Raw genomic sequence first — 27940 nt, 5'->3', positions numbered from 1 at the left:
CACAAGAACTAGGGTCAGAACTTGACAGGTTTGTTGCTTGTATTAATTATGCACTGTTATGACCTCCTTTTTGACCAGGCTGAGAGAGTCTCAGTAATTCAGTTTCTATTCACTAATGGAGGAGAATTATTATTTTTGAACTTGCAACATGTTGTTGACTTATTTATTTTGCCACTCAACTCAAACTTGAAGAACTTGTATATAATACAGCGGTCTAAGGCACAGCATCTCAGTGCAAAAGGTGTCACTACAGTCCCAGGTTCAAATCTAGGCTGTTTCACATCCGTCTGTGATTGGGAGTCCCATAGGGCGGCGCACAATTGGCCCAGCGTCGTTGGGGTTTGGCCGGGGTAGGCCATCATTATAAATAAGAATTTGTTCTTAACTGACTTGCCTAGGTAAGTAAAGGTTACATTTAAAAATAAAATAAAAATAGGCAGAGCTCAGCCTGGGGTGGTGTAGCATGGCATTTGTTATGTTACATATATACAGTATGTTATGATCCATTTTTATATAATTGTAATTCAATTTAAATATATATTTACATATATTGAAACTAATCTCTGGTTGTCGTTTCACTTTTGGTCATCCAGTACTCAACAACTCACCATCATAAAATAAGTAAATTACAGTAGGCCTATTACAGTGAAATTACTTATTTTCTACAGTAGAGAGCTGAAATGAGGTGCACAGTACATTCTACAGATATTACTGTACATGTTATTAAAGAATACAGCTGGACACAGTTACACAACAGTGCCACTGTGTGGCAGTAAACTGGGCACAACATCTCCCACCAGAGTTAATTCAGTTCCCTTTCAGTTCCTGTTAACTTAAGTGTCTCATTTGTTATGGTCATCCTTTATGTAGTATTAGGGTAATGGCTGCTGGATGGTGGTCTCTGTAAGACTGTAACCTTGTTGACTTGATGCTGGGACAGTTTTCCTGTAGGGGAAAGTTGTTATGGATCGGACGTATCATTTAATAAACTTGGTATATTGTCTTTATTTTCTACTGGAGATTCTCTGTTTTGGTTGATAATGTTTTCTGTTTCCACTAAACGCATCAGATGGAAGACTACAATACAGTTAATAGACAATATAAAGTTATACTGTAGATATCAAATGAAAAGAAAACACTCAAAGGTACAGGAGTTGTATAATTATATACAGCGCAAACCAATACATACAGAGATTATAGATTAGATCACTGTATTTGTAACTTTATCACTCACCTCCTAATGCAAGCCACTGTTATAATGATGATCAGTGTCAGAGCAATGGGGATCCCCACTGGCACCACCAAGCTCCACAATATGGAGGACTGGCCATTTACTGCAGAGAATAAACTACTGTAAGCTCTATAGGCCAGGGATAGCTTCACACTCGTCTACATAGTGTCATTTGTTTCAATGGAAAATGTACAATAACAGGTGGCATAATCGTGATGTTTTATTACAGACTAGACTACAAATAATGTATATGTTCAATGCATCCCCTTGTACCTACCTTTCCCCACAGTCATGGTTACAGTATAGCTCTGTGATCCATGCTTGTTCATCGCTTCACAGCAGTACTGCCCACTGTCCTCAAGGCTGATGTTAGTGATGCTGTAACTCTGCCCTGACCCTCTCAGTGAAGCTTGGGATTCTGTCCTCTGAAACCAGGTGTAGCGCTCTACTGCAGGGTTGGCATCACTGCTGCAGGACAGAGTCACAGAGCTGCCCATCACTACCTCCCCAAAATGATTGACTGACACTGATGTGTTCTTTGGAGCATCTGAAGGTAGAGAAAGGTCAAAAAAATCTTTATTTTACAGTATAGTTTCCTATATTTGGGTAACAATGAGAGATGTCTGGAACATACTGACCTGTCAAAGAGCGTCCCAAAAAAACTAATGACAAACATTGTTACTGATTCATTCAATATCTGTGATTGTGATCTCAAAGTACTTACACTGGACATTAACAGACAACGCTGAGGAGTAGATTGGTCTATTAGTGGTCAGGGCCTCACAGTAGTAGTTTCCACTGTCTGTTGTGCTGATATTGGTGATGGTCATCATCTGTCTCTTATCACCAGCCGTGGAGCCTCCAGTCTGGTACCAGGTGTAGCCCTCCACTGGAGTGTGGGCAGTACTACAGCAGAATAACGTCACTGAGCTGCCCTCAACAACATCACCAGCGGGACTGAGGGACACTGCTACTTCACTGGAATTATCTGAAAGTAGACAAGAGATGTGTAGGCAATTTTCTTATTTATTAAACCAGGCAAGACAGTTATGAACAAATTCTTATTTACAATGACGGCCTACCCCGGCCAAACCCGGACAACGCTGGGACAATTGTGCGCCACCCTATGGAACTCCCAATCACAGCTGGATGTGATTCAGCCTGGATTCAAACCAGGGACTGTAGTGACGCCTCTTGCACTGAGATGCAGTGCCTTAGACCACTGCGCCACTCGGGAGCCCAATAAGACATACCAGACAGATAACAGGACAGGGCACATCAGATTATTTGTCTATTCCTGTTTTAAATGGAAATACACTGAAATGTATATCCATATGGTGTTGTGTTTGTAGTGGTGGCTGTCTGGGCATTATTATGAGTCAGAGGCGGCGGGGTGGTCACCCAAAGGACGATTCCATACCGACAGTCAAGACCATGTGACTTCCTGCTACAATTCCGCAATTTTTGCATACAGTCTTTGTGGTCGTAGGGCATGCAACTATACCATCAGGTTTTAAAGTACAATAACTTCTTAGTTACAAGAGAGCTCTCACTGTTGTTGTCAACAGCTGGTACTGTACATACAGATATAAATAGCATTGTCATTATTACTCAGAAAGACTTTCAGTAAGTTAATGAGAAAATTAGTAAATATTAAGACATTAACAAACTTTCTGAGGAACTGTAAGAGAACACTATGAGAGTCTCTCTGAATCATGTGATCATACTGAAACAAGGAAGCAATGGCTCCTCTCACCAGAGTGACTCAGAAATTATGGTGACATCCATTTCATTGGAACCTCTGAGGCTTGTGGTCAGACCTGATCTCTGTGCAGACAGCTCTCCTATTCTCATGAGTCAAATAGTTACACACTAAATGTACAGTACCAGTCAAAAGTTTGGACACACCGATTCATTCAAGGCTTTTTATGTTTACTATTTTCTACATTGTAGAATTATAGTGAATACATCAAATCTATGAAATTACACATATGGAATCATGTTAAACAAATCAAATATATTTTAGATTTGAGATTATTCAAAGTAACCAGCCTTGATGACAGCTTTGCACACTCTCAACCAGCTTCAAAAGGTAGTCACCTGGAATGCAATTCCATTAATGGGTGTGCATTGTTAAAAGTTCATTTGGGGAATTTCTTTCCTTCTTAATGTGTTTGAGCCAATCAGTTGTGTTGTGACAAGGTAGGGGTGGTTTACAGAAGATAGCCCTATTTGGTAAAAGACCAAGTCCATATTATGGCAAGAACAGCTCAAATAAGCAAAGAGAAATGACAGTCCATCATTACTTTAAGACATGAAGGTCAGTCGATCCGGAACATTTGAAGAACTTTGAAAGTTTCTTCAAGTGCAGTCGCAAAAACCATCAAGCGCTATGATGAAACTAGCTCTCATGAGGACCGCCACAGGAAAGGAAGACCTAGAGTTACATCTTCTGCAGAGGATAAGTTCATTAGAGTTACCAACCTCAGAAATTCCTGCCCAAATAAATGCTTCACAGAGTTCAAGTAACAGACACATCTCAACATCAACTGTTCAGAGGAGACTATGTGAATCAGGCCTTCATGGTCAAATTTCTGCAAAGAAATGACTACTTATAGACACCAATAATAAGAAGAGACTTGCTTGGGCCAAGAAACACGAGCAATGGATATTAGACTGGTGGAAATCTGTCCTTTGGTCTGATGAATCAACATTTTAGATTTTTGGTTCCAACTACCGTGTCTTTGTGAGACGCAGAGTAGTTGAATGGATGATCTCTGCATGTGTGGTTCCCACCTTGAAGCATGGAGGAGGAGGTGTGATGGTGTGGGGGTGCTTTGCTGGTGACACTGTCAGTGATTTATTTAGAATTCAAGGCACACTTAACCAGCATGGCTACCACAGCATTCTGCAGCAATACTCCATCACATCTGGTTTGCACTTAGTGGGACTATCATTTGTTTTTTTAACAGGACAATGACCCAACACACTTCCAGGCTGTGTAAGAACTATTTGACCAAGGAGAGTGATGGGGTTCTGCATCAGATGACCTGGCCTCCACAATCACCTGACCTCAACACAATTGAGATGATTTGGGATGAGTTGGACAGCAGAGTGAAGGAAAAGCAGCCAAAAAATGCTCAGCATATGTGCGAACTCCTTCAAGACTGTTGGAAAAGCATTCCAGGTGAAGCTGGTTAAGAGAATGCCATGTGCATAGCCATCATCAAGACAAAAGGTGGCTACTTTGAAGAATCTAAAATATATTTTGATTTGTTAAACACTTTTTTTGTTATTACATGATTCCATATGTGTTATTTCATAGTTTTGATGTCTTCACTATTATTCTACAATGTAGAAAATAGTAAAAATAAATAAAAACCCTTGAATGAGTAGTTGTGTCCAAACTTTTGACTGGTACTGTATGTACAGGAAACAACCTTGCATGCTGATATTAAATGTTTGTGTTTTGAACATGTAACGATGCATTACAGCATCCCTGCATTACAGTAACGCAACATTTTTTAAAACACAACACTAAACAATACATTATTTTCACGACAACGGTGACAAACCGTGCCAACAAACTGGCCTACATAAAGCTGTCCTGACAGCAGAGTCCCAACAGCAGTCCCAACACCTTACCATTGCTACATCAGCTGAGCTTTGTCTGGCAGAGAAACAGTTCATTCAGCCTAATTTACTGCCTTTTAAAAAACATAGCTAATATGGCTAACTTGCTTAAACAAATGTGGTTTCTTCTGACAATTGAGATGTACAAACTATGGCATAAGAGGCAATCCATAATTTTGATTAAGACATTAATGAGCGAGCTAGGACGGACGTAGCCCATGTACCTCACCCTAATATAACTATTTGTGCAGTACTTTTGAAACGTACAGTGACAGAATTCAGAACATTGGCATATTACATAATTTATGTAGCAGCACAGAAGACGTTTTTGGACTCACCTTGCCATTCTCTGGATTTTTGGTGCTTTCAAGACAACTGTGTAGACCATCTTTAGACCGTCCCCTCGCCCATACCTGGGCGCGAACTAAGGACCCTCAACACATATTAACAACAGTCACCCACGAAGCATCGTTACCCATCGCTCCACAAAAGCCGCGGCCCTTGCAGAGCAAGGGGAACTACTACTTCAAGAGCAAGTGACGTCACCGATTGAAGCGCTATTTAGAACGCACCGCTAACTAAGCTAGCCGTTTCACATCCGTTACACTCACCTCCCTTTTGACCTCCTCCTTTTTCCGCAGCAACCAGTGATCCGGGTCAACAGCATCAATGTAACAGTATAACTTTAAACCGTCCCCTCGCCCATACCCGGGCTCGAACCAGGGACCCTCTGCACACATCAACAACAGTCACCCACGAAGCATCGTTACCCATCGCACCGCTAACTAAGCTAGCCGTTTCACATCCGTTATATATGTAGTTCTGTCCTTGAGCTGTTCTTGTCTATTAATGTTAATGTATTATGTCATGTTTCATGTTTTGTGTGGACCCCAGGAAGAGTAGCTGCTGCTTTTGCAACAGCTAATGGGGATCCTAATAAAATGCCAAAAATACCAACTGGGAACTCCCCAAAAAAAACTGTTGAATCATGATATCAGTGAATCATGACGTCATCGATCTTCAGGTCGTAGCTCTAGAAAGAGGCCCGAGTTCCGGATTTACAATTCCGACCTGGATGAGAGTTCAAAACGTATTTTCCCAGTCGTAGCTTGTATTTCCCAGAGTTCTGAGTTGTCTTGAACTCACTAAAGTCAGATTTTGCAGTTCCGAGTTAACAGTTGTTTTGAGCGTGGTAAAAATCATGCTTCATTGACAGCATGGCCAATGTTGAAAGTTTATTATTTTAAACTAGGAAAAGAGACCCTTAATCTTAGACTTGGGACCACACATCCACTTCACTGAATAGCAGGCTAATGATTGCTTTGCAATGCTTGCAGTTAGCCACTGATTGCTTCCAAACAACTTATTGTTGAATTGGCCAATGAGCCCCGATATGTTTTATCTATAATTAATCTTCATATGACTAGGATTGAAAAGGATTTGCCAGTAGATTGTCAACTTGATTCATGAAGAAGACTGCTTATCTAGCTTGCTAGCTAAGATTTCGAAAGTATTATGTTGACATGATCAGTCCAATCAAAGCATCGGTAGATATAACGTGATTTGACGTAATTCTATCTGTGGCCAATGACCTTGAGCCTTCTTGGATGAGCACTTCTAATGTAAATCTGTGGCAGCACCCAGGGGGCATGAATTTTCGAGCTCTCCCCTGTAGATTTTGTTGTGACATAGTGTCCCCATGAGTGACAGAACACTGAGCCAAGAGAACATTACCAACCCCTATGCTCTGTATTTTACGCTGCCTGCCCCACCACCACAGAAAGCACTGAGCTAGGCTGAAACACCTGCATTTTGGAGCTGCCTTACTCAAGAAAGCAAAAAAGAGACCATGTCTGTATGAGGCTTTATTAACTCAATGTGACTTTATTAACTCGCCACTGGTCAGTTGCTATCTACATATAATCATTGACCACAAGGCATATTTACACAAAATACGTGTCAAAAAACATATAATAAGCACTGTGGTCTTACCTGCCACTAGCAGGGTTACTCCAGGCTGTCCAGGAGGCTTCTCCACTGGGTGGTTGGTGATAAAATAGAAGACGTATGTCCCACTATCAGACCTCCTCAGATCAGAGATCCTCAGGGAGCAGTTCCTGGTTCCTTCCTTCCCCAGGTACTCCACTCTGCCCTGGGAGGTTGGCTCAGGGAAGATGCCCTGGCTATGGTACACGTACCTGGGGGTGATGCAGCGGCTCTGGTCCCGGCACCACATCTCAGACAGCACCCTGTAGGGCTGAGGGTAGTCGTAGGAGCAGGGGAGGACCACAGACGAGCCGGCCACGGCACACAGGGGAGCAGAGGGGACACGCACAGCCCAGTCACTACAGAGGACACCCACACAGCAGCCTGGGATACAAGGAATGAATGAATATGATTTACAATACAATACTTGATATGTCTATTCACATACCATGCTAAAAGTGTGCTGCGTATGATAATGATGAATATGATGTCAGTCTTACCTTGCAGGATAAGTGAGAGCAGCCTCATCCAACCAGTCTGGAAGACTCCCAAAGCCATCTCTGACGCTCCCCCACTCACTGTCCTTCTTTACATTAGCAGCGAAGACCTCGACAGTGTCTGTCTTTCTGTCTGTCACTCACTTCTCTTTTTCCTAACTAGGAACTGGTCAAGGATATTGAGAAACAAAAATAGACGTGTAGAAAAGCATTGACATTATAAGCCTGCAACAAAAAGTCAAGGCACTGTTGCCGGCTTATAATGTCACTGTCTCTAAACAAGCCAGAGCTTGTTTTTGGTCCTGTCTATTTAGACCTTGTTCACAATGAGCATCCATTATAGGCAGATCTATGCCTACAGACCTGTCTAGTTCCAGTCTTATCCCAGCCCCATGTTTACACCCTATTGTTTAGACATTAATGTTTCACTGTCCTGCACTGTCCATTAAGCTCCTGTGGCATGGTGTAAGCCTCGGACTGGCCTACCCATGCCTCAACTTCAATGGGGTGGCAGGGTAGCCTAGTGGTTAGAGCGTTGGACTAGTAACCGGAAGGTTGTGAGTTCAAACCCCCGAGCTGACAAGGTACAAATCTGTCGTTCTGCCCCTGAACAGGCAGTTAACCCACTGTTCCCAGGCCGTCATTGAAAATAAGAATGTGTTCTTAACTGACTTGCCTGGTTAAATAAAGGTACAAAAAAAAATATATATATATAAAAAATGCACTTTGGTCTATCGCCTTGAACATTAGCTAAACTTAACACATACATGTGAAACTAGGAAACGGTAAATCAATTGAAGGGGTTGTTAACAGTTACACTTGACTAACCATGGTCATTAAAAACAAAAGGGCTTTAAGCCTGTGCTCTGCTCTGCAGGTGCCATTTGACCGATATCTCATGACGTCACCTGTGTGCTACCTTGACCGTTTCTAAAAGGCAATGAGCGCAGAACAAGCCGAACTGCTGAGCTGTCTTGTTTTTACCGGAAAAACAACTGTGTAAATACGTTGGTAGCTACACGTTTTATCTATCGGAAATGATATTTTATTCTCAGTTTTGAACAGAGAACTGTTTTCTTTCGCAGAAGGGGAGAAAGTGAGGAACGTTTTCTTTTAATACTCTTTTGTAGGCATACAACCACTTGTCGAAGTATTGGGAATATCCATGGTGGAGTTTACAGCCTATTCATACTTCTACCCCGGAGGGAACAGCGAGCCTCGAGAGTAATCGCCGAGATTGTAACTTCATTTTTTCACGCTTGACTTGACAAGCAGTCATACACCTGTTGCAAAAGAGAGGTTAGTACTCTTGAGAATGGTATGGATTTTGAGTAACCTACTAACGTTACTCTGTAATTTTAAAGTATGTGAGTTGTTTTTGATCATGAAAATACATATGGAAAAGTAACAGTTACATTCTGTCCAGTGTTCACGTCTAAGGGTGATTGTTATGAGTTTCTCGATATAAAAGGTATGTAGGCCTAATCATTCTATGCTGGATGGTAGGCCTATTGGTAGCTAGCTAGTATGCATACTGAGGAGAAACAGCATATCCAAATTCTGTGGTAAATTACAATATAGCTACCCCTGATCAGTAGCGACATGTTTATTACACATTTATTCCATAGAAAAATGTCAATTTCCCCTTCAGCCTGGACTATTAGTCAAATCTGCTAAAAACAACTCACTTTGCCCTTTGGTTTATTTAACTTGTTTAACCCACCTCTCTCCAGTCAAAAAGTTTATTAACATTCATGTTCCGTGCTATCTATTTATATAGGCTGGGAATAAGACTGGGTGGCAAATTGACCATCACAGGAGCTGTGAAGCAGGGCCACTCTGAACTTCAGCTAACTCTTTTCATTTTCAACTTTTGAGCAAGAAAAAATGACTGAGAAAAAGAACGGTGAGTGTTCCACACACATCCAGACATTGTGCTTGCCACATAGTTTCCCTCTATATTTGACATCAGACATCAGCGTTAAAGATTAATAGAACCGGCCACTGCTTGCTGTTTGATGGGGTAAGCTACCTTTTGCGGTGTCGAGTTTGTGATCTAGATTAGGAACCTTTTAAATATAATTTTTTTCATACAGTCTGTTTTTGCCCGAATATCTTTCAAATAATTTCGCTTTTATAAAAGGACACACACTCTTAGAAAAAAGGTGCTATCTAGAACTTAAAAGGATTATTTTGCTGTGCCCATAGGGGAACCCTTTGAAGATCACTTTTTGGTTCCAGGTAGAACCCTACGGGTTCTATGTAGTAACCTTTCCCAAGAGGGTTCTAAATGGAACCCAAAAGTGTTCTACCTGGAAACAAAAAGGGTTCTACCTGGAACCTAAAAGGGTTTTCCAATGGGGACAGCCAAAGAACCCTTTAGAAACCCATTTTTCTAAGAGTGGAGTGATACTTTATCCATGCATCTTTGATTCTATATTTATTATTATCTATAACACAAGGGACCTCCTTTATTATCTAATTGTTGAGTCTAGAGTTATTTCTGAATGGAGAACATTATCCTTCACCATTATCAATCATTTAACAATGTTTACTAAATCCAGTGGGTTCTAGCATTGCTTTACATTGAAACATAGAATCTGTCAGAGAGATGCTCACCAGGACTCTCTGACAGATTCTATGTTTCAATGTAAAGCCATTGTCAAACCCGAGTCACCATCCAATGAACAACATCTCAGTTTCCTTCTGAGTTGATCCTGTAAAGTGTAGCTGAAACAGTTACACCATGACTGGTGATTGTTGTGTTGTCTGGTTTTGTTTTGGTCTGGGTTGAGGTGTGGGCTCAGGTGTACAACACTGTGGTCTCTATCTGTGGTTTAGTTGCTGATTTGTGGCATTCCATGACTCATTGATTGATGTGTGAGACATTTTAGTCACAGTTCAGAAACATATGTAACTTCATGAAATTGTCTTTCCATTGTGAAATGAGGCAGAATACCATCTTCCTGAGAGAGACACAAGGGAATGAACTAGGCCTTTCACCTTATGTATCTCCCTTCAGCAAAGGATATGTGTATTTCCCACACACAGATTGTACTCAGGTAGAGGCTAAAACAATAGCAGGGCTTGTTCTCCAGCTCCAGGCCTGTGACTCCAGAATCCACTGGAGTGGGTTTAGGAAATGTGGGGCTTTATTGGAACCAGCAGCTGGAATACTGGAAGGGAGACTGGTCTGAGATAAAGTTATGTCAATAGGATCTGTGGTCCCTTCCTCACCCCTGTCATTACTGAGAGTCATGCGCAGGAACAATAACACATTTATCTATTGATACGGCCTCACAGGACATAGGTGGATGGGTTTGGGATGGGTTTTGTAGTCATGGAAAGTGTTTGTTATCAGTAGAATGTCTCCTCAAAATCAACAAGGTTGAGAATCGCTTTTGTACAGAGAAGGAATGTTCTAATTTAAATATGTAGTGCAGGGTTCTGCAATGCGACTGGGTATGAATGGTTCTGCTCTCTAGACCATACCTGTTTCAAACAATCAACTAATTCATGCGTGTTAGTGCTGGGTTGGAACAAAAGCCAGCACACCCATGAGCCAGTGTATCATGGCTCCAGTCTGATATCTGGAAAAGCCCTTGAATCAGCAGCCTATAACATGTGCTGAGTCAGGGTTCTCTGCGGTTGCCATAGGTGACTGCACCAAAAGAGTCAATTTTATGATATAATGTACAGTCATCACACTAACAGAGCTTCACTGTATGTTATGCAGGTCAACTGTGTGTTTTATTGGTGTCTCTGAGGAATCTTTGGCCTGGTCTGCTAACTACCTCTCTCAAAGAGTGCAGTGTATAAAGTCAGAAAATCTGCTGTCTCAGTCACTGCCTTTCACCAAGGGAGTATCCCAAGGCTCGATCCTAGGCCCCACACCCTTCTCAGTTTACATCAACAACATAGTTCAGGCAGTAGGAAGCTCTCTCATCCATTTACAGTATATGCAGATGATATAATCTTATACCTAGCTGGCTCCCTGGATTTTCTGTTAAATACTCTATAACAAAGCTTTCTTAGTTTCCAACAAGCCTTCCAACTACCCTTAACCTTGTTCTGAACACCTCCAAAACAAAGGTCATGTGGTTTGGTAAGAAGAATGCCCCTCTCCCCACAGGTGTGGTTACTACCTCTGAGGGTTTAGAGCTTGAGGTAGTCACCTCATACAAGTACTTGGGAGTATGGCTAGACAGTACACTGTCCTTCCCTCAGCACATATCAAAGCTGCAGGCTAAAGTTAAATCTAGACTTGGTTTCCTCTATCGTAATAGCCCCTCTTTCACCCCAGCTGCCAAACTAACCCTGATTCAGATGACCATCCTACCCATGCTAGATTACGGAGACATCATTTATAGATCGGCAGGTAAGGGTGCTCTCGAGCTTCTAGATGTTCTTTACCACTCAGCCATCAGATTTGCCACCAATGCTTCTTATAGGACACACCACTGCACTCTATCATCCTCTGTAAACTGGTCATCTCTGTGTACCCGTAGCAAGACCCACTGGTTGATGCTGATTTATAGGCCTCACTCCCCCCTTTCTGAGATATCTACTGCAGCCCACATACTCCACATACAACACCCGTTCTGCCAGTCACATTCTGTTAAAGGTCCCCAAAGCACACACATTCCTGGGTTGCTTGTCTTTTCAGTTTGCGGCAGCTAATGACTGGAACGAGCTGCAACAAACACTCAAACTGGACAGTTTTATCTTAATCTCTTCTTTCAAAGACTCAATCATGGACACTCTTACTGACAGTTGTGGCTGCATTGCGTGATGTATTGTTGTCTCTACCTTCTTGCCCTTTGTGATGTTGTCTGTGCCCAATAATGTTTGTACCATGTTTTGTGCTGCTACCATGTTGTGTTGCTACCATGTTGTTGTCATGTGTTGCTATCATGCTGTGTTGTCATATGTTGCTGCCTTGCTATGTTGTTGTCTTAGTTCTCTCTTTATGTAGTGTTGTGTTGTCTCTCGTCGTGATGTGTGCTTTGTCCTATATTTATATAAACTCAGCAAAAAAAGAATGTCCTCTCACTGTCAACTGCGTTTATTTTATTTTCAGCAAACTTAACATGTGTAAATATTTGTATGAACCTAGCAAGATTCAACAACTGAGACATAAACTGAACAAGTTCCACAGACATGTGACTAACAGAAATGGAACAATGTGTCCCTGAACAAAGGGGGGGGGGTCAACATAAAAAGTAACAGTCAGTATCTCGTGTGGCCACTATCTGCATTCTTGGTGACAGGGGGGCAGTATTGAGTAGCTTGGATGAATAAAGTGCCCAAAGTAAACTGCCTGCTACTCTGTCCCAGATGCTAATATATGCAAGTTATTAGTAGTATTGGATAGAAAACACTCTAAAACTGTTTGAATGATGTCTGTGAGTATAACAGAACTCATATGGCAGGTGAAGAACTGAGATAAATCCAACCAAGAAGTGGGACATCTGAGGCTTGTAGTTTTTTTAAACTCATCCCCTATTGTAGATACAGTGGGATATTGGTTATGTTGCACTTCCTAAGGCTTCCACTAGATGTCAAGAGTCTTTAGAACTTTGTTTGAGGATTCTACTGTGAAGTGGGACCGAATGAGAGAGGAATAAGCCAGGTGTCTGGCAGATTGCCACAGGCTCTGAGGTGCGGTCACAAGAGAGTTAGCTCTCATTCCATTGCTTTTCTACAGACATAGGAATTCTCCGGTTGGAACATTATTGAAGATTTATGATAAAAACATCCTAAAGATTGATTCTATACTTAGTTTGACAAGTTTCTACTGGCTGTAATGGATCTTTTTTAATGTTTCGTCCGACGTTCGGCAGGACCTGAACGCGCTTTTGGATTTGTTTACCAAACGCCCTAAGAAAAGAAGCTATTTGGACTAGAGGTCGATCGATTATGATTTTTCAACGCCGATACCGATATCGATTATTGGAGGACCAAAAAAGCCAATACCGATTAATCGGCCGATAAAAAAAAAATGGTATTTGTAATAATGACAATTACAACAATACTGAATGAACACTTATTTTAACTTAATATAATACATCAATAAAATCAATTTAGCCTCAAGTAAATAATGAAACATGTTCAATTTGGTTTAAATAATGCAAAAACAAAGTGTTGGAGAAAAAAGTAAAAGTGCAATATGTGCTATGTAAGAAAGCTGACGTTTCAGTTCCTTGCTCAGAACATGAGAACATATTGAAGCTGGTGGTTCCTTTTAACATGAGTCTTCAATATTCCCAGGTAAAGAGGTATAACAGTATAGCTTCCGTCCCTCTCCTCACTCCTCCCTGGGCTCGAACCAGCAACACAACGATAACAGCACGTGCTAGTTACACCAGCCTCAGGAATTATAGGACTATTTCCCTCTATACCATTTGTATTTCATTAACCTTTGACTATTGGATGTTCTTATAGGCACTTTAGTATTGCCAGTGTAACAGTACAGCTTCCGTCCCTCTCCTCGCTCCTCCCTGGGCTCGAACCAGCAACACAACGACAACAGCCACCATCCTAGCAGTGTTACCCATGCAGAGCAAGGGGAACAACTACTAGAAGGCTCAGAGTGAGTGACGTTTGAAATGCTATTAGCGCACGCTAACTAGCTAGCCATTTCACTTCGGTTACACCAGCCTCATCTCGGGAGTTGATAGGCTTGAAGTCATAAACAGCGCAATGCTTGACGCACAATGAAGAGCTGCTGGCAAAACGCACGAAAGTGCTGTTTGAATGAATGTTTACGCGCCTGCTTCTGCCTACCACCGCTCAGTCAGATACGTAGATACTTGTATGCTTGTATGCTCAGTCAGATTATATGCAACGCAGGACACGCTAGATAATATCTAGTAATATCATCAACCATGTGCAGTTAGTGATTATGATTGATGTATTTTTATAAGATAAGTTTAATGCTAGCTAGCAACTTACCTTGGCTTACTGCATTTGCATAACAGGCAGTCTGCTTGTGGAGTGCAATGAGAGAGAGGCAGGTCGTTATTTCGTTGGACTAGTTAACTGTAAGGTTGCAAGATTGGATCCCCCGAGCGGACAAGGTAAAAATCTGTCGTTCTGCCCCTGAATGAGGCAGTTAACCCACCGTTCCTAGGCCGTCATTGAAAATAAGAATGTGTTCTTACCTCTTGAAACTAGGGGGCACTATTTTCATTTTTGGAAAAATAACGTTCCCAAAGTAAACGGGCTATTTCTCAGGACAAGATGCTAGAATATGCATATAATTGACAGCTTAGGATAGAAAACACTCTAAAGTTTCCAAAACTGTAAAAATATTGTCTGTGAGTATAACAGAACTGATATTGCAGGCAAAAGCATGAGAAAAATCCAATCAGGAAGTGACCCTTATTTTGAAACCCCTGTCTTTCTATGCATCCCTATTGCCCATTGAAAGGGATATCAACCAGATTCCTTTTTCTATGGCTTCCCTAATGTGTCTACAGCCACTAGACATAGTTTCAGGCTTTTATTTAAGAAAATGAGCGTGAACGACAACATTGCGTCAGTGGTCAGGTGGTGGCTCTCAGAGTGATTTGTGCGTAATAGACAAAGGCGGCCATTGTTCCTCTCGCTCCTACTGAAAAGCCAATTGTCCCGGTGGATATATTATCAAATAGATATTTGAAAAACACCTTGAGGATTGATTATAAAAAACGTTTGCCATGTTTCTGTCGATATTATGGATCTAATTTTGGAGTTTTTTTCGGCGTTGTCGTGACCGCAATTTCCGGTGGATATCTCAACAAAACGTGGACAAGAAACGGAGGTATTTCGGCTATAAAAATAATCTTTATGGAACAAAAGGAACATTTGCTGTCTAACTGGGAGTCTCGTGAGTGAAAACATCCGAAGCTCATCAAAGGTAAACTGTTTAATTTGATTGCTTTTCTGATTTTCGTGACCAAGCTTCCTGCTGCTAGCTGGACATAATGCTATGCTAGGCTATCGATAAACTTAGACAAACACTTGTCTTTCTTTGGCTGTAAAGTATAATTTCAAAATCTGAGATGACAGGGTGATTAACAAAAGGCTAAGCTGTGTTTCACTATATTTCACTTGTGATTTCATGAATATGAATATTTTCTAGTAACATTTTTGGGCCGTTGCGCTATGCTAATTAGTGTAGTTGATGACAATTCTCCCGGATCCGGGATGGGTAGTTCTAAGAGGTTTTAACTGACTTGCCTAGTTAAATAAAGCTATATATATATATATATGTATATATTTTTTTAAATCAGCAAATCGGCGCCCAAAAATACCGATTTCCGATTGTTATGAAAACTTGAAATCGGCCCTAATTAATCAGCCATTCCGATTAATCGGTCAACCTCTAATTTGGACATAAATGATGGACATTATCGAACAAAACAAACAGTTATTGTGGAACTGCGATTCCTGGGAGTGCATTCCGATGAAGATCAAAGGTAAGTGAATATTTATAATGCTATTTCTGACTAATGTCGACCACCCAATATGGCGGATATCTTTTTGGCTGCTTTGTTGTCTGAACGCTGTACTCAGATTATTGCATGGTTTGCTTTTTCCGTAAAGTTTTTCAAAAATCTGACACAGCGGTTGCTTGCGACGATCAATCCCGGATCCGGGATCGTAATCATATGCAACACTGTCATCTCAGATTTTCAAAATATGTGTTACAGCCAACGCTAGCCAAGCATTTGTGTATGTTTATCATGGCATAATGCTATGCTAGGCTCTGCTGGCAGTAGGCAACATTTTCACAAAAATAAGAAAAGCAACCAAATTAAATCATTTACCTTTGAAGAACTTTGGATGCTTTCACTCAGGAGACTCCCAGTTAGATAGCAAATGTTCCTTTTTTCCAAAAATATTATTTTTGTAGGCGAAATAGCTCCCGTTTGTTCATCATGCTTGGCTGAGAAATCGACCGGAAAATGCTACCATTTACAACGCCAAACTTTTTTCAAAATGAACTCCATAATATCGACAGAAACACGGCAAACGTTGTTTTGGATCCATCCTCAAGGTGTTTTTAACATATATATTCGATAATATATCCGTCGAGGCAATTGGTTTCTCATAAGAAGCGATTGGAAAAAGGCTACCTCAGTATTTTACGCAAGATTTTCTGCGGGAGACACCATGTGACCACTTGCTAAATATGCTCCCTTACGGCTATTCCTCAATGGAAATGCGTAAAAAGACGTCACAATGCTGTAGACACCTTGGGGAATACGTGGAAAACGTAAGCTCATTCGTAGCTCATTCACAGCCATATAAGGAGTCATTGGCATGAGGCGGTTCTGTACTTACTGGTTTGATTTTTATTTGGGTTTCGCCTGTAACATCAGTTCTGTGGCATTCACAGACAATATCTTTGCCGTTTTGGAAATGGCTCTCTGCACAATCACCGCATGTTTTAGAACTACTGAACGTAATGCGCCAATGTAAAATGAGATTTTTTAATATAAATATGCACTTTATCGAACAAAACATACATGCATTGTGTAACATGAAGTCCTATGAGTGTCATCTGATATCCTCCTCCAGTTTTTGCCGTGAGATGTTCCTCCACTCTTCCACCAAGGCACCTGCAAGTTCCCGGACATTTATGTGGGGAATGGCCCTAGCCCTCACCCTCCAATCCAACAAGTCCTAGACGTGCTCAATGGGATTGAGATCCAGGCTCTTCGCTGGCCATGGCAGAACACTGACATTTCTGTTTTGCTTGAAATCACGCACAGAACGAGCAGTATGGCTGGTGGCATTGTCATGCTGGAGGATCATGTCAGAATGAGCCTGCAGGAAGGGTACCACATGAGGGAGGAGGAGGTCTTCCCTGTAACACACAGCGTTAAGATTGCCTTCAATGACAACAAGCTCAGCACGATGATGCTGTGACACACCACCCCAGACCATGACGGACCCTCCACCTCCAAATCGATCCCGCTCCTGAGTACAGGCATTAGTGTAACGCCCATTCCTTTGACGATAAACGCGAATCCGACCATCACCCCTGGTGAGACAAAACCGCGACTCGTCAGTGGAGAGCACTTTTTTCCAGTCCTGTCTGGGCCAGCGACGGTGGGTTTGTGCCCATAGGCGACGTTGTTGCCGGTGATGTCTGGTGAGGACCTGCCTTACAACAGGCCTGCAAGCCCTCAGTCCAGCCTTTCTCAGCCTATTGCGGACACTCTGAGCACTGATAGAGGGATTGTGCTTTCCTGGTGTAACTCGGTCAGTTGTTGTTGCCATCCTGTACCTGTCCCGCAGGTGCGATGTTCAGATATACCGATCCTGTGCAGATGTTGTTACACTTGGTCTGCCACTGTGAGGTCGATCAGCTGTCCGTTCGGTCTCCTTGTAGCGCTGTCTTAGGTGTCTCACAGTACAGACATTGCAATTTATTGCCCTGGCCACATCTGCAGTCCTCATGCCTCCTTGCAGCATGCCTAAGGCACGTTCACTCGAGCAGGGACCCTGGGCATCTTTCTTTTGGTGTTTTTCAGAGTCAGTAGAAAGGCCTCTTTAGTGTCCTAAGTTTTCATAACTGTGACCTTAATTGCCTACCGTCTGTAAGCAGTTACTGTCTGTAACGGCCGTTGTTGGTGGAAGAAGGTGAGGACCAAGGTACAGCGTGGTATGTGTCCATATATATTAGAATGAACACGGAAATAACAAAGAGAAACAACCGAAAACAGTTCTGGCTGGTGCAGACACACAACAGAAAACAGAAAATAATCACCCACGAAACACAATAGAAAACAGGCTACCTAAATATGGTTCTCAATCAGGGACAACGATTGACAGCTGCCCCTGATTGAGAACCATACCAGGCCAAACACAGAAATAGCAAATCATAGAAAAACTAACATAGACAACCCACCCAACTCATGCCCTGACCATACTAAAACAAAGACATAACAAAAGAGGTAAGGTCAGAACATGACAGTGTCTGTTAGTGTTCCACAGGTGCATGTTCATTAATTGTTTATGGTTCATTTTACAAGCATGGGAAACAGTGTTTAAACCATTTACATTGAAGATCTGTGATGTTGTTCGGGTTTCTATGAATTATCTTTGAAAGACAGGGTCCTGATAAAGAGACGTTTCTTTTTTTGCTGGGTTTATATTTTTAATCCCAGTCCCCGCCCTGCAGGTGTCCTTTTGCCTTCTGGTAAACCGTCATTGTAAATACGAGTTTGTTCTTAACTGACTTGCCTAATTAAATAAAGGTTAAAAAAAATGAAAACCGTACTGTATACAAAAGCCAAATACATTTTTTCATCTTAAGAGCAACTGTACTTGATGTTTTTATTTTAACGCTCTCTCAGTAAAAACCCATGTATCTTATTGTTGATGCATGGTCCACACTAATTGACAGTGGTGAGTAAGGGGGAAAAAAGTGGAGGATTTCCCCATCACTCTGAAGAGTCATCAGCTGCCTGTAAACTGTGCCCATATCCTGAGGTATTGAGTACAGACGGCAGACCCCATGGCCTTACAGGACCCCCAGTGTTTTCTCACTGAATTCCAGTCTCCCTCCTTTGTTTGCGATGTTGATTTTCCTCTCTTTTAATTGGCAGAGTATCAGGTTGATACTCATTTTCCTTGTATACGATACAAGGGGAAAGAGTGTTATGTTATTGATAAGAGACATGCTAATCCAGCAGGCTGTATCTGTACAAGCAGCTTTGGTGATCCAGGTAGTGGGTGGCAGGTAGCCTAGCGGTTAAGAGCTTTGGTAACCAAAAGGTTGCTAGTTCGAATCCCTGAGTCGACTAAGTAAAACATCTGTCTGTGCCATTGAGCAAGGCATTTAACCCTAATTGCTCCTGTAAGTCACTCTGGATAAGGGCGTCTGCTAAATGACTAAAATGTAAAAATGTGAAATATGGTGCAACTGTTTGTGTTGTTGGTGTCGAATGGTTGAATGATGTCTTCACTATTGGGCATGTATTGATGTGTGTATATAGGAGATTGTTCATCAGACTGGTTTGTTGCCCACATAGCTAGGGTCACACGACCAGATCAGTAAAACGTCTTGGCCCTATAGCATACATAAAGACGTGTGTATACTTACACAGTAAGAACAGACTTGTAGACCTGTGTATTACCTACAGAGCATTCTTATAGACGTGTGTTAGACCTGAGTTGGATCCACACACAGACAGTTGGTTTGTTTGCGCTGAGTCAGGAACTTATCATGCCTTGCAGTCAGTGTCTCTGCTGGTCTGCTCTGCTGGTTTGGTCTGGTGTGTGGCATGTCTCCACACAGGCTGAAGCTGGCTGGCCAGCCTGCAAGGTTAATGATCACTCCAGAACTCCACTCTCTGCACCCCAGATTCCTGTCTGCAAACACAGAAGATTTACGCATGCCACCTGTGTGTGTGTGTGTGTGTGTGTGTGTGTGTGTGTGTGTGTGTGTGTGTGTGTGTGTGTGTGTGTGTGTGTGTGTGTGTGTGTGCGGCACATAAGTGTGTCTCACACGTGTGACTTAAGTTGTAAACGGTGCTTGATCAAGTGTGGCTTTGTTTTGGTTCAACCAAACTTGTAACAGTTAGTGACTGGTCAGTTCATGGATCTTTCATCATCATCAGCAATTTAATGTAATGAAATGACCTCTCATTCTGCACAACCTTGTGTTCTAGCTAGGGACACAGTGACAATTTGTTGGGGCTTGAGATGGCACTGAAATCAAGCTTGCAGTTTGTTTTAGCTCTATGGAAATGGAGCAGACTTTGGACTATTGATCCTATTCATTTGTACTTTTTCAATGTGCCAATTTGCCAGTGTGTTATTAAGACACTCTCTCTTCCTTTTTACCTATCTGATTAAAACACTTTCACTTCTTCAAGATGTTCAAATGTTCATAAATGACCAGCAGGGTCAAATAATAATCACAGTGGTTATAGAGGGTGCAAGAGTCAGAACATCAGGAGTAAATGTCAATCAATCAATCACATTTGTTTATAAAGCCCTTTTACATCAGCAGTTGTCACAAATTGCTTATACAGAAACCCAGCCTAAAACCCCAGAGAGCAAGCAATGCAGATGGAGAAGCGTGGTGGCTAGGAACGTAGGAAGAAACCTAGAATGGAACTAGGCTGTGAGAAGTGGCCTGTCCTCTTCTCGCTGTGCCTGGTGGGGATTATAAGAGTACATGGCCATTAAGGCCAGATCGTTCTTCAAGATGTTCAAACGCTCATAGATGACCAGCATGGTCAGTTGGCTTTTCATAGCTGAGCATTCGGAGGTTGAGACAGCAGGTGTGGTAGAGAGAGAAGGGGGAGAGAGCGAGGGTCGAAACAGCAGGTCTGGGACAAGGTAGCACGACCGGTGAACAGATCAGGGTTCTATAACTGCAGGCAGAACAGCATAAACTGGATCAGCAGCACGACCAGGTGGACTGGGGACGGGGAAAGCCAGGAGTCATCGGGCCCGGTAGTCCTGAGGCATGGTCATAGGGCACAGGGAGAGAGAGAGAGATTGGAGAATTAGATGAAGCATACTTAAGATCACACAGAACACTAGATATGACAGGAGAATTACACCAGATAGGACAGACAGACCACCGAAAAAAGCCTGTCACAACATAATGCACCCCTCCTAGGGACGGAATGGGAAAGTGCGAGCAAGCCAATGACTCAGCAACCTTAATAGGGTCAGAGAATCCCAGTGAAGAGAGGGGAGCCCTGCAGAGACAGCAAGGGTGGCTTGTCATTCCAGTGCCTTGTTGTTCACCTTCACACTCCTGGGCCAGACTACCTTCAGTGTGATGTTGAACGTAATGTTATGTTTTTGTGGTGTGTGTTGTTTTTGTTGTGTGTGTTGACTTTTACAGGAAGTGCGGGGGTGACCTTCCTGACCCCATGTCGTGTGGCAGGCGTGTGTCTGACCGTGGTGCTACTGGGGGGGATTGGAGCTGCTGTCTGGGCTGTAGGTGAGATATCTCTGCTTCTGCTCTCACATAGTAGTGATGTGTACCTTTTGGCAATGAGCAGTGCTTTATGGGCAATGTAGTTTTAGTTTTTCCATAGTACAGACAGAGACGGAAGAGGAAGCGAAACATCCCACTTCCTCATTTGTTTCTGTTTGAATGGAAGTCAATGAACTAAGTACACCAGAGCCAGTTGCTATCACATTGGTGTCTATGGGAGAGCCACCCCCTTAAGTAGACAGTAACTGACCAATTTTTTCAATGGTAAATGGCCTGAGTGAACTATCTTAATTCATCCTCCCATCTTTGGTACAGATATTACCAACATTGTTTGATTGCAGTCAGTGGATTTGTTTGCAGTCTCTGTGAGGTTTGCTGTTTCATCAACAGAGTGTGTATGCACTTTACAGTTTTATATTACATGTTGTTGACTTTTGTTTGTTTGTTTTTCAAATCCTAGTAACATTTTGTATCAGAGAAGAAGACACAGGATTATATGATGGTAAGTGAGAGGGAAACCACTCCACCAAAGCCAACCTCATATCGTATCTGAATCGATAGAACGGTTTGTTTGATCCAGTATTTCATTTCTCCAACCCAGTCCAGGTGAACTCCAATCCAAGCTCGGACCTACGTCTCCGGGTGTTTGACTCGGCCGAGCGACGGTGGAGACACCTCTGTTCCTCAGAGGCCAACCAGCTCCTGGCCAACATCAGCTGTGAGGAGATGGGCTTTGTCAGGTGAGGAGATTGATGGATTGTGATATGAAAGGCTTTAGATTAAATACAAAGTGGGAGTCACTATCTACAGCATGATAAAAGGAAAAGGGGATACCTAGTCAGTTGTACAACTGAATGCATTCAACTGAAATGTGTCTTCCGCATTTAACCCAACCCATCTGAATCAGAGAGGTGCGGGGGGCTGATACCCCTATGCCATGCAAGAAGGCTGCACAGAAATTGCTCCACCCTTGCCTGTTTGCTAAAATTCTAATGGTTTGCCTAATTTCAGTTTATGGCCACAAAGCAAGCAATGTATAGTTTAGAGAATCTAAACAGCTGTGAAATGTATTTTCAAAATCAAAAAAGATTGTATTTTCAGCTGATGTACAAAGCTGAAAATAAAAAGAGGCGAAATCTAAACTTAAGGACAGGAAGCATAAAAATAGGATACAAAATGGATCTACCGCTTCTCAGACTTTCTTTCAATGAGATTGACAGATCTTTACCTCACATTGCTATGTGGATTTGGTTGGGTCGTACAAAAAGTTATATATACTGCGCCTCTAAGTAACTTCATTGGGTTTAGGCCAGGGATCTTTCAACTGATCTGTCAGTGATAGAAGTCTCTGCAATAAAGAGATGCATGCCTTATGTCCCCTCCAGCGTGGTGAATTACTCCGTGTCCAGTATCCCTGAAGGCAGTAACGACCGTGAGGAGTTCTTCTGTGTCAATGAGAAGGAGCTGACCTATGGCAAGAAGATCAAAGAGTCTCTATATCCATGGTAAGACATTCTTTTAACACTCTTAAATCTCCTAGACGATTACCTTAAGGCAGCAGCAGCCGGCTGAAAAGTAGAGAAGGGCAGGAATGTAGGGTTCCAGGCTGCTGTGTCTAACTGTTGTTGTTGTTTTTCAGTGACTGTGAAACTGGCCAGGTTCTAAGTCTGCTTTGTCAAGGTAGGTTCAGCTGAGAGGTTTGGTTTGGTCCCGTGATACTCTTTTTACACAAAGTGATGAGAAGCAACCTGAGAGTTGTACAGGATAGCTTAACTCTCTCTCTCTCCTGCATCCCCCCTGTTACCTCTCTCTTTACTCCTCCCTATCTCTCTTTCTCTCCTGTACCTCTCCCTCTCTTATTTATCTCTTTACTTCTCTCTCCCTATCTCTCTCTGTCTCCTCCTTCTCCGTCCCCATCCATATCTCTTTCTCCTCCCTATCCCTCCCCCCCTCTCTTTCTGTCTGTCTGTCTAGACTGTGGCAGGCGTAGTCTGACAGAGGACCGTATAGTGGGTGGTGTAGATGCTAGGCAGGGTAGCTGGCCATGGCAGGTCAGTTTGCAGTATGACGGGGTGCACCAGTGTGGAGGCTCCATCATCTCAGACCGCTGGATCGTCAGCGCAGCCCACTGCTTCCCAGAGTAAGCCCTGAATCTTTTTCTACTTCACTCTCTTTCACTCTCTCTCTCTCTCACACACACACACATACACACAAACACACACACACACACACACACACACACACACACACACACACACACACACACACACACACACACACACACACACACACACACACACACACACACACACACACACACACACTTCTTCTCATGGATTTGCCCTCTCTCAGGAGGAACCGACAGGTGTCTCGATGGAGGGTGTTACTGGGCTCCATCTACAACAAGCTCACCCATAAGAATGTTAGAGTTCTTGAGGTAAAGACTGTGGTGTATCACAGCAGCTACCTGCCCTTTGTAGACCCCAACATAGACGACAACAGCAGAGACATCGCTGTCCTGGCTCTGGCCCAGCCTCTGCACTTTACAGGTAAACACATCCGGGCCCATTTTGTTATATTCTTATTATACTGTGATGATTTGTTGTTCTTTTTCAAGACACAACAGACAAAGCCACCGTGTGCTTAGAGGTAGAAGAGGGAGAGAGAGAGAGAGATAGAGAGAAGGGGATGAGAGAGAAGTGATAAAGCGAAATAGAGATGAGGGACGAGTCACTATGGTAATTCCCTTCCTCAGGGTTCAGGTTTCCAGTCAGACTACCAAACAAAGGCCCTCTTTACTGCCTGCCTGCAGTCGCCTGGACAAAAGACAATGATATCAGAATTGGATAGAATAGTTTGCCCTCTGTTTCACTGTCATTTTTCCTTTCCTGGAATCACTGTAAGTACATAGAAAAACATTACATTGTTATAATGTGAGAGCGAAAACTCTCTAGGACAGCGTTTCCCAAACCCCAATGCAGTGAACTTCCTGTTATTTATCAAGGACAGATATATTGGGCCCTGTCTGACATCTAGTGGTTGGACTCAGAATTGCAGCTATTCTAGTGATAAAATATCACGCTGGTGGGGAAATTAAGAACACACAACATCAGCCGACAAGATTAACATTGTCCGTAGTGATTACAACACACAAGCCAGCAAGTAAACTATCTTAACCATTTTTGTGCAAGTATACATTTAAATTCAATTCAATCTCATCTCTCCCTCCCTCCTCTTCACTTTCTGTTTTCTGTAGACTACATCCAGCCGGTGTGCTTACCCCACTACGGCCAGCGCCTGATTGACGGCCAGATGGGGACAGTGACAGGCTGGGGAAATGTAGGTTACTATGGTAAGTGACTGTGTAAGCTTCTACATCCTTAAACGTACATCTGGTCCCAGAGTCAGATACTGTAGGATATGGGCTTAAAGCATCATCTGGTCCCAGATACAGATACTGTAGGATATGGGCTTAAAGCATCTACTGTTCCCAGAGCCAGATACTGTAGGATATGGACTTAAAGCATCTTCTGGTCCCAGAGCCAGATACTGTAGGATATGGACTTAAAGCATCATCTGGTCCCAGAGCCAGATACTGTAGGATATGGACTTAAAGCATCATCTGGTCCCAGAGCCAGATACTGTAGGATATGGACTTAAAGCATCATCTGGTCCCAGAGCCAGATACTGTAGGATATGGACTTAAAGCATCATCTGGTCCCAGATACAGATACTGTAGGATATGGACTTAAAGCATCATCTGGTCCCAGAGCCAGATACTGTAGGATATGGACTTAAAGCATCATCTGGTCCCAGAGCCAGATACTGTAGGATATGGACTTAAAGCATCATCTGGTCCCAGAGCCAGATACTGTAGGATATGGACTTAAAGCATCATCTGGTCCCAGAGCCAGATACTGTAGGATATGGACTTAAAGCATCATCTGGTCCCAGAGCCAGATACTGTAGGAGCTGGGTTTAAAACATCATCTGGAACCATCGAGAGACAGAGTAGCTGTATCATTGTTGTCATTGGACAAGACAGCCTCTCCCTATATCTTTCTTTCTCTCCCTCCTCTCTCTTTCTGCATGACCTTTGAATATGTAAACAGGGACAGATTGTGTAGATGTGCCAAGCACTATTGACCAGGAATCGACAATCTTTTGGTCAGATATGGTTGTCGGATCACGCCATCATTAATGTGTATGGAGTGATTAATAGCTCTCTCTCGCGCTTTCTCTCTGTCCCTCGCGCTTTCTCTCTCTCTCTTTATATTCCTCTCTCTTTGTTCTCTCTATCTCTCGCTCTCTTTCTCTCTTAGGGACTCTTGCTGACGTTCTTCAGGAGGCTAACGTGCCAATCATCAACGACGCTGTCTGTAACGCCCCTGATTACTATGACAACCAGATCACCACCAGCATGTTCTGTGCTGGCTTTGAGAAGGGTGGTACCGATGCCTGTCAGGTAACCAGCTATAGTGACATCTAATTTCCCTGCTCTGGCAGTCAATGAATAAACTTTAACAAAAAATGACACCTTCCATCCATATTCTGTCTTCCACTTACAAACATGTAAATTATTGACACCTGAATGTGCCGGATATGAGCAAGGCTGTACCGTTGCTCTCTATCCAGATTCTACATGAGAAATAGCTAATATTTATATAATCCATTCACCCAAGTGAGACTGATTTTATAATTTTTTATTTTACTTAACTAGGCAAGTCAGTTAAGAACAGATTCTTATTTTCAATGATGGCCTAGGAACAGTGGATTAACTGCCTTGTCAGAAAGACAGATTTGTACCTTGTCAGCTCAGGGATTTGAACTTGCAACCTTTCGGTTACTAGTCCAACACTCTAACCACTAGGCTACGCTGCTGCCCCATAATGTACTGTATGTGAGTGGTTGACTTTTTTTTAATCTCAGGGGGACAGCGGGGGCCCGTTTGTGGCTGAGGACTCCCTGTCCAAGGCCAGCCGCTACCGCCTGCTGGGGGTGGTGAGCTGGGGAACAGGCTGTGCCATGGCCAAGAAGCCTGGCGTCTACACCAGAGTGTCCCGCTTCCTACCCTGGATCTCCTCAGCCATGAGGGTGAGTACAGTACACATACACACACGCACACACACACACACAAAAACACATACACAGATGCACACAGGTGGAAGTATAATCTTCTTTTCCTGTCTTATCTTCACAGACGTATCACAATTCACCAGGAGTGCACAAAATGGCGCGTACATGGGAGCACTGACCTTTAAGGGATCCGAAATGACCAAATTATTATCCATTCAGACTTACTGCACTTCACCTGTCCAAAAAACCCATCCTTTAGGGGAACCTTGTGCAGAAATTGGATGTATAGGTACATTCAACTAGATTATCTGAGGAAAGCCTTGAAGTGGTAGCTTGACCAAAGAATTATCAACATGTTTATGGTGAAATGAGAAAGCATCAAATGAAAAGACTTATGGGACTTGCATGACAAAGTCATAGAAAATCACCACTCTGCCAGCCAATGTGCAGGTTGTACTGTCATGGGGATTATTTGTAATGTCATCAAAGGGTTCATTTTTGTATTCAGGGTTTCCTTACAGTTTGACTCTTTTCAGGTGCAACAAACGTATGATACACATCAAGTCTGTGTATCAAAATGTAACGCTCAAACAGATGTTAAATAACATTCTGGATAGTTTTGCCATGAAGTTTCTCCTTTATATGATTCCCTTGAACAAATAATGCCAAAGTTACTGAAGAGATTTTAACATAGACAACATGTAGCTGAAATTCCATGATACCTAAAATGTTTGTAACAAATAAAACATTGGTGTCAGATATTCAGCTCTTGAGTTGTCTCTCTATCCTTTGTTTGTATCACAGATTGCAGTTCAGAGTGACTGTTACGCCCTGTAATGACACATGTTTCTTAGTTTTGTTTTTGGTGGGGACATGAATTTAGGGACAAGTAAACAGGTGAAATGTAAAGGATATTTCTATAACATGTATAGATTAGAAATTAGAACGTATGAGATATTCATAGTTAAATCAGAGTTTCATTTGTTTGGCTTTATTGTAAATATTAGTAACAGATTTTTTGAAAATGGATGTTTATTTGTAAGTGATCCATGGATTTCAATCACAAATGTGCAATAACAACCAGAATGATGTTCTTATTAACCATTTCTGCTTCATAAGTTACTAAGGAATTACGGTTAGCAACACCAAGTCATATTACATATTCATCACAAAATGATGCACTACACTACAGAGATCATACTCAGCTGTGTGTTGTCAGTTAAGGGCCTATTACCTGCTGAGAACCACAACTACCTTATTGGTAGATAATTAGCTACAGCTGTAGTTTATTGTGATGTAGATTATCAAGCTTATTTGATGGTCTTTATGCTTTCATTTCCTTGTTTTATATTGTTTGAAGTCTAGTCTATATGCAGATGACTTCAACAGATGTGAATGTATATATATTTTCTGTGAAGAAATTATGAAATTCTTAGTAAGAATGTTATTGTTACTGATTTAAACTCTGTTCCTTCTGTAAATGTAAATTGTTCTATTGAATATTGTATTGAAATAAAGATTTAATTTAACAAACTGGATGAAGTATGTCAAATGTCATCT

The 27940-nt window shown here is 42.2% G+C and overlaps 2 protein-coding genes across 3 annotated transcripts; one reads left to right on the top strand and one right to left on the bottom strand.

Moving 5' to 3' along the window:
- Window positions 1-12: 12 nt before the first annotated feature.
- On the bottom strand, window positions 13-7485 carry LOC109901609 (sialoadhesin). Its single transcript, XM_020497616.2, has 6 exons — window positions 7351-7485; window positions 6857-7234; window positions 1956-2219; window positions 1509-1778; window positions 1235-1334; window positions 13-945 (listed from the first exon to the last, which is right to left on the bottom strand). The coding sequence occupies exons 1-6, from the start codon at window positions 7406-7408 to the stop codon at window positions 873-875; spliced, it is 1143 nt and encodes a 380-aa protein (XP_020353205.1). The 5' UTR covers window positions 7409-7485; the 3' UTR covers window positions 13-872.
- On the top strand, window positions 6844-27913 carry LOC109900943 (serine protease hepsin). Of its 2 annotated transcripts, XM_031786930.1 has the most exons (14): window positions 6844-8358; window positions 8478-8646; window positions 9128-9253; window positions 21209-21307; window positions 21765-21806; window positions 21906-22044; window positions 22690-22809; window positions 22944-22984; window positions 23279-23444; window positions 23657-23853; window positions 24561-24656; window positions 25627-25769; window positions 26234-26398; window positions 26505-27913. In XM_031786930.1, exons 3-14 carry the CDS (start codon window positions 9235-9237, stop codon window positions 26556-26558), a joined length of 1281 nt encoding a protein of 426 aa, XP_031642790.1. In that variant the 5' UTR covers window positions 6844-8358; window positions 8478-8646; window positions 9128-9234; the 3' UTR covers window positions 26559-27913. The 2 variants fall into 2 exon arrangements, with proteins under 2 accessions (XP_031642790.1, XP_031642787.1); XM_031786927.1 differs by having other exon boundaries at window positions 8274-8646.
- Window positions 27914-27940: the final 27 nt, after the last annotated feature.

This window comes from Oncorhynchus kisutch, linkage group LG2, assembly GCF_002021735.2.
Source record: "Oncorhynchus kisutch isolate 150728-3 linkage group LG2, Okis_V2, whole genome shotgun sequence".
NCBI lineage: Eukaryota > Metazoa > Chordata > Actinopteri > Salmoniformes > Salmonidae > Oncorhynchus > Oncorhynchus kisutch.
The sequence above is the reverse complement of the archived record's forward strand: the minus strand, read 5'-3'. Positions and strand labels throughout refer to the sequence as shown.

Excerpts from the sequence above, each read along its gene's own strand:
- LOC109900943 (XM_031786930.1), top strand. Across the intron at positions 21,807-21,905 it reads AGACACAGGATTATATGATG|TCCAGGTGAACTCCAATCCA; the intron begins GTAAGTGAGAGG and ends TCTCCAACCCAG. Across the intron at positions 24,657-25,626 it reads GGGAAATGTAGGTTACTATG|GGACTCTTGCTGACGTTCTT; the intron begins GTAAGTGACTGT and ends TTTCTCTCTTAG.
- LOC109901609 (XM_020497616.2), bottom strand. The coding sequence starts at position 7,408 with ATGGCTTTGGGAGTCTTCCAGACTGGTTGGATGAGGCTGCTCTCACTT. Across the intron at positions 7,235-7,350 it reads GCTCTCACTTATCCTGCAAG|GCTGCTGTGTGGGTGTCCTC; the intron begins GTAAGACTGACA and ends CTTGTATCCCAG. Across the intron at positions 1,779-1,955 it reads GTTGTCTGTTAATGTCCAGT|ATGCTCCAAAGAACACATCA; the intron begins GTAAGTACTTTG and ends CTCTACCTTCAG.